A 7,143-nucleotide genomic window follows, 5' to 3' on the forward strand; every position below is an offset into this window, starting at 1 on the left:
AATCAATTATTGTTAATTCCGCAAACAGATACTAATATTGTAAACGATCGAGTATAAATGTAGTCTGGGTACGAATATGAGTGTCTTGCCACTTATTTAATCATGGCTTGAGTAATGGAAAACTTAAACCAAATCGAATCGATTATTTCTTGCTTTATTAAATATTCTAGTCTATCAACTTATTGAATATGAAAAAGAGTATGTGAAATTCCTTATCAATTAGTCAACATCATCGCAGTTTCGAAAAAAATAAGAAAAAACAAGATGTGTTTGTGGAACACTATGCGCCCGGCGGCAACAAAGTTAAAAAAATATTTTTAGCATATAGGTCATAGTCAAGGTCACAAGGTCAATGATCTTGGTGTCATTTGAAAGAACCTGATCAGTGAAGTATGCATACCACATATGAAGTCTCTATCTTTCATGGTTCAAAATCTATGGTGAAAGTTCAAAAAAGCTATTTTTAGCATATAGGACACAGTCAAGGTCACAAAGTCATTGACCTTGGTGTCATGTGAAAGGGCTTAATTAGTGAAGTATGCATGCCAAATATTAAGTCTCTATCTTTCTTCGTTCAAAAGTTATGGCGAAGATTAAAGTTTGCCGACAAAATAGCTATTCATGGTTATGGCGAAGGTTAAAGTTTGCAGACAAACAGACAGAGAGGACAAAAACAATATACGCCTCGGATCTTTCGATTCGGGCGCATAAAAATTGTGGAAACAATGCAGAGAGAGAGAAAAAAATTCTCTTTTGTTGAAATGTGTCGGCAACGGAAGTTTACTCCTCCATGGCACTTACCCTCACTTCTGACTTTTTAGAGGTACACGTTTACTTTGCTCCTGATTAATACTATTTCAATGGAGTTTTGAGCTTGAATTCCTGTTCGCTATCACCATATTTTATTTGTGGTGGCATATTTGCCATGGTATGCGTAGTAGACCTTGTCACATGCATGTGCATTTTAAATGACACAGAAAATAATTTTGCGTTGCAATTTTATGCACTCTAAATGGCCATAAAAATGCTCAAATTCAGTTTCAGCCAGGGACCTTCCCCCCTCCCTAGGCCTCCTATTGATTTTCATAATTTCTCCAAAAGCACTATACCCCCAAACCTGGAGTAATTGCTGTCCTACATCTCTTCACCTTATTTTTACGCAAAAAAGGTATGGGTACACATACATCTTGCCATAATTTCTTATCTTCATATTTTAAATTACTCACGTCATTCTCTAAAATATAAGCACAGTGTCAATCTGAGAGAAAAAAGTATATACAGTATACAGGGAAATTTTCGCCCCCGTTTTATTTTTGCCCCTTTCGCTCTTGTCTAAATTGGGCGAATTTAAAATGGGGCGAACTCAAATTACACAGCATAATTTCTTAAACAGAACTATGACTGGGCGAATTTAAAACGGGGCTAACTTGTCCGCAAGCACAAAAGGGCGAAAATAACACTGGGCGAAAATTACCCTGTATACAGTACTTATATGGTATTGGATCCCCTATTATATATTCCTATATATGATTCCGATACCGATAATCTATTCTATAAAACATTCCGAGGTTTGCCAATTGGACCCTGACCTGTCAGATAATTTCGCGGGATTTACGTTCCTATGAAAGTACACAAATAATGAGGACGTTAAAAAACGCACGCCATCTAGCGTTACTTCAGGTAATGTCTGTTTTTGTACGCCATCTAGCGTCAATTCAGTGAATGGCTGTTGGTTTTGCATCGGAGTCTGTTGAATTTGCAAACGAGTCTGTTTATTTTGCAAACAAGTCTGTTGAATTTATTTTAATGTTGTCTGTTTTGTATTTCATTATGTTTATAAAATTAGTTGTTAATTTGCATTAACGTCTTTTTCACCCTTTCTGCCACCCATAAAAGACAAAAATAAAACCATTCAACCTATTAAACTAAATGATAATCACGCACTGAAGATGTTATGACAAGGGCTTTCCTTAGCTACCATTAATTTTGACCTTGACCAAAGGACCCTTTTTTTTAATAAACATTAACCTTGACCATATTTTTTGAATGATTTGGGGCTTAATTGGGCTTTCATATTTCACATGTATATTCATCGACACCAGTCCTTTCTTTGGGTAACGACAAATTTAATCGTTTGATATTTACTTTGGAGTTTAACTTGCATTTGAGATACTATTATCTTGGCAAAAAGCTGCCATATGGGGACATCAATGTTTTAAAAACACAACTTGTTTATTTAAAAACGAGGAAAGAATGTCCTGCTTCAATCTCATTTATTTCTTTTGCATTATTATTATACCCCCCGCTTGAAAAGTGGGAGGGTATATAGTGATCGGGATTTCCGTCCATCCGTCCGTCCGTCTGTTACGCTTTATCTCTTATCCGCAACTCCTCTTATACTACTGAGTGAAATTTAATGAAACTTTCACAGAATCTTTATTACATATTGCCATTGTGCACCTCCTATTTTACTTTTTTATTCGACACGTATTTTAGGTTTCCCAGAGCAAAACATGGACATTGCCATTTTTTGTTTACCTGTGACGTCACATAATAGAAGCTTCTGGATAACATTGATAGGAGGAGTTATTCCTCTTTACACATTACCGTAAAACAATATAAAGCAACACATCGACATTATGGGAGGCGGGGGGTATCATTTAGTGAGCTCATTGCTCACAGTACCTCTAGTTTTTTTTATACTTTCCATCCCTTAAAACTGGACCAATCTTCATGAAGATAGTCTGCAGTTGTAGTTCGAATGTTTATGATGTCCCCAATTTTCAAGAGTAGTGGAACTGTATTTGAACAGCTTTCATATCCTTTACTTTGTCTATTGTAGCAATTCCCGAGTCCTTGTCTTTGCCCATTGACTAGAATTTCCGCGTCAAACAACTTTTTTGGTGCAACAAGACTTGACCACGTAAACACGTACAGTCCGTCAGCTGGCGTTGTGAAGACTCCAGTGTGATTATTGTAAGCATTTCCATGGTTGAAGTATACACCATCGTAAACAACATTCACGGGGCTATCAGGAAATTGTAGCCGTTTGGTAATGTATGCATTAAATGCAATATATTTAGCTGCAATATTTAAAAAGAATATCCGTTAATATATTACTATTGTTATGTTTCTTTCATGATTGTTTACGATTTCCGTCATTACTGGAAAGAAGTGCTGAAAATTGGGGTTGGGATTCTGAAAATAATGTTCTACCTATTCATTAATGTCATTTGTTATACCTTTAAAAATGTGTTGTTATTCAAATCTTTATACGGAATCTAACATTTCTAATGATTTGCTGAGCGGGCATTAAAAAATCGATGTTTGACCGCTGAGTGAGATGTTGGACTTAACGATGAGATGTTGGGCCGCTTACACCACAGATTGGGCGGAGCTTAATCTTATTATACCCCCCGCTTGAAAAGCGGGAGGGTATATAGCAATCTCCAATGCAGAGTTGTCGTTCGTTCCTCTCTCAGACGTGAATGTATGAGCCGATGGTAGAGAGTGGGTATATAGTAATCGTTATTTCCGTCCGTCCGTCTGTACGTCCGTCCGTCCGTCTGTTACGCTTTAGGGTACCCATCTCTTATCCGCAACTCCTCTTAAACGACTGAGTGAAATTTAATGAAACTTTCACAGAATCTTTATTACATATTGCCATTGTGCACCTCCTATTTTACTTTTTGATCTGACAGATATTTTGGGTTTTCCGGCCACGGCAAAACATGGACTTTGTCATCAGTTATAACCATATGGGAGGCGGGGGGTATCATTTAGTGAGCTCATTGCTCACAGTACCTCTAGTTTTCATTTGTTGGTGTTTAAGAGTGACCACCGGCCTGACGAGTTACAACATGCATAGTGATTGTATAATCCAACACAGGATACAAAACTTATATGATTTAGAATTTTTTTTTTAATATTTCAGTTCCCAGAAACCTTGACTCAATGTTTTGACATACGAATACTAGTACGACCGGTATTTCTTTAAAATCTAAAACAAAGGTTTCTAGTAGAGAAATAGCCGAATATATGTACCATCTCATATTTTACATTACCTGGAGCAAGGACACCTTATCTCAAAAGTTAATCAATGGCAATTTTGTCATTTTTCACATTTGTAGTTAAATCCTTTATATGTTAAAAAAGTTATGTGATATATTTTATTCAAATAACCTTTTTGAAAAGTATTTTGCATGCCCATCATAAGGTGAGTAAAAACCATGCTGAAAAAACCTATCAATTATTTTTTTCATAAGATAAACAGATATAAAGATTTGCATTTATAAATTATAATCCTTATTACACACCTTTTTCCACGTTTACCGAAGAATTGTTATTAAATAGCTATCATGAAATTAAAAATAAACAAAATGTATATGTACCTTTTGAATAGTTGTTAAGGTCCTTGATACAGTGGTATTTGACCTCCAAATATTTAGAGAAAGTAGGACACGGGTCTCCAAAGTCCTGTTTAGCAGCGTGAAGGTGACATGTCTTGTACCCATTGCAGTTCCATTTTGTCTTAATTTCAGACATCTTTGAACGACAGGTACGTGTTTTAGTGTTACCGGTAGGACATATATTTTCGTCTAGTCGTCCATAGTTAGCTGATAAAATCCGAATCTTGGTTCCATTTGCACAGCCGATAAAACCCCTTTGACCTCCACAGAGAGCAAAAGTCTGGTCTGAAAAAGAAAAATTATCTTGCCCTGTTTTTTTATACCCCCGCTTGAAAAGCGGGAGGGTATATAGTGAACGGGATTTCCGTCCGTCCGTCTGTCCGTCCGTCCGTCTGTTACACTTTTTCTCTTATCCGCAACTCCTCTTATACTACTGAGTGAAATTTAATGAAACTTTCACAGAATCTTTATTACATATTGCCATTGTGCACCTCCTATTTGACTTTTTTATTCGACACGTATTTTAGGTTTCCCAGAGCAAAACATGGACATTGCCATTTTTTGTTTACCTATGACGTCACATAATAGAAGCTTCTGGATAACATTTGATAGGACGAGTTATTCCTCTTTACACATTACCGTAAAACAATATAAAGCAACACATCGACATTATGGGAGGCGGGGGGTATCATTTAGTGAGCTCATTGCTCACAGTACCTCTAGTTTTAAATGAATTAAATGTAGGTCTGGACTATGAGATTTAAAATTTACCTGAAGTTTTCACGTTTCTAATCCACGACAACAGAAATAAAATACTAACACTTGGAAAATGTATCATCTTTGTTTCTGCAAAAATAATTGGTAAGTATAATCAGCATAAGTAGTGTGAGTTAAAATTGTAAAAATTAAATTGATACGTATTTATAAATCAAATAGCCATTATCAGATGTAACATGTGTGACTTTTTAAAGGATATAATGAAAACTGTCACGGAATATTATCACAGCTAAAAAACAAACCCAAGATTTTCATGTTTACATGGGTCATTCTCAAAAAATGTCCAGATTTCAGTGATACAAGTCTTCTGGTAAATATTGTAATAAAATAAAAAAAAAAAATTGTGCTCATGAACTTAACAATGATCTAAAATTAAGAGAACAGATTTAAAGTACGATTAAAAATTGATACAATTACTGAAAAAATCCTTCAACATGAGTTAAATTAAAGAAAATTGCTTGTGATTTCGCCGAGGGTATATTTTCAACCCTCCTTATTGAGACAGTAAATATAATTTGGGAATATAAAATACCTTTAATGTATTGTTTATTCTTAACATTGTTCAAAAATATGCTAAAAGGTGACTGAAAAAGGTAAGAATATAATTTTTTAAACAATAAACCTTAAAAAAAACTTTGTGATTTTCGCAGTGTCCTTGGAGTAAACAAGGCATAAAAGTTATCTGTAACAGTTATTTTTCTTGAAGGAACTCCTCAGCATCAGCCGCCTTCTAAAGATATTGTACCTGCCAAAATATAAAAAGACACAAAACATGTGTGTTTCACCCCCTAGACACAATACATGTATTTGGTTTCAGTTGAGTTTGGCTGAGAGAGTAATTTATTTTTAGGTCCTTGAAGTTACTTAAATAATGTGAAGATAAACTAATATATAATGTTTGTGATGCATTGAGCGACTTTGAAGTGAAATACACATGATGTAGGAGCTGTGCTCTATCTTTTTAATGCAGCCATTGCTTTCAATTATACTTGTAACTTTTGATGTAGAAATTCCCTGGCGTTACTGTCCATTTTGTTACTGTAGGAAAAGTTACTCCAAGGAAATATTTAATTACTCTATGGACAATCTGTACAGAAACTTCATTATTTACAATTTAAAAATAAAATATAATGTGTAAAGTTTATCGAAAATAGTACATCAATAAAATTTGTATCATCTGATCATATGTTGTACATATAATATTTTATACATGCCACAAATTAATTCAAAAAAACGAGACGCGTACCACAAAGGACAAATTTGGTAACTCCATGGATGTCAAAATGATTAAACATTTTCATTATTAATGTACCCTTGTAGTTATTCTTGCTTCAGCAGTAGAGTAGAGAGAATTATTTATTTTGAGTAAATTGAAATATCAAAATTTCTTATGAAATACATCTTTACCCCTTTTTAACCCTATAATACTTAACTATGGTAACATTATAGACAAATTCAGTTACACAAGGGACACGACTAGCATTTAAGATAGAAAAATGAAATAAAAATACCACCTATGAAGTTGTAATTGTGTTCAATGTATAAAAGAAAACAATTGTGGGGAGATGGTACAATTTGAGTTACATTAAATATAATGAAGTCCTTAAAAATGAGATGGTTAAAGTGGTAACTCCAGGGAAGTATAGAAACACAAGAGAATAAAATAAAAATCCAGGATTTTATGATATATGACATTTTTTACTCTGAAACCTGTTGATTCTATGTTATGTTCTTTCGATGAAGATATTGGAAGCACAAAACAGTTCAAAAGTTGCAAAAAAGAGACAGACAGACAAGTGAAAGATCAAAGGAATCCAGACACCTTCAAAGTAACGTCAGATATATAGAACATTTGACTATTCTAGCATGGAATGAGTATGTCCGACGATGAAATAGTTACGAATTTTTCATCACTATCAAAAGCGATATCAAAAATTATATTTCAGAGGAACAATAC

General features: G+C 34.4%; 1 protein-coding gene across 1 annotated transcript; it reads right to left on the reverse strand.

Annotated features, from left to right (window-relative positions):
• Positions 1–2,697: 2,697 nt before the first annotated feature.
• LOC134254943 (EMILIN-2-like) lies at positions 2,698–4,694 on the reverse strand (the record flags this gene model as incomplete). The annotated part of the gene is made up of 2 exons (XM_062737481.1): positions 2,698–3,083; positions 4,392–4,694. Coding segments are annotated over 2 exons (689 nt in total), but the record flags the coding sequence as incomplete, so codon positions are not given.
• Between the last annotated feature and the right edge of the window lie 2,449 nt (positions 4,695–7,143).

The sequence above is a fragment of the Saccostrea cucullata genome, unplaced genomic scaffold (assembly GCF_032062105.1).
Source record: "Saccostrea cucullata isolate Sc308-1 unplaced genomic scaffold, CSIRO_AGI_Scuc_v1 ctg19399, whole genome shotgun sequence".
Classification (NCBI taxonomy): domain Eukaryota; kingdom Metazoa; phylum Mollusca; class Bivalvia; order Ostreida; family Ostreidae; genus Saccostrea; species Saccostrea cuccullata.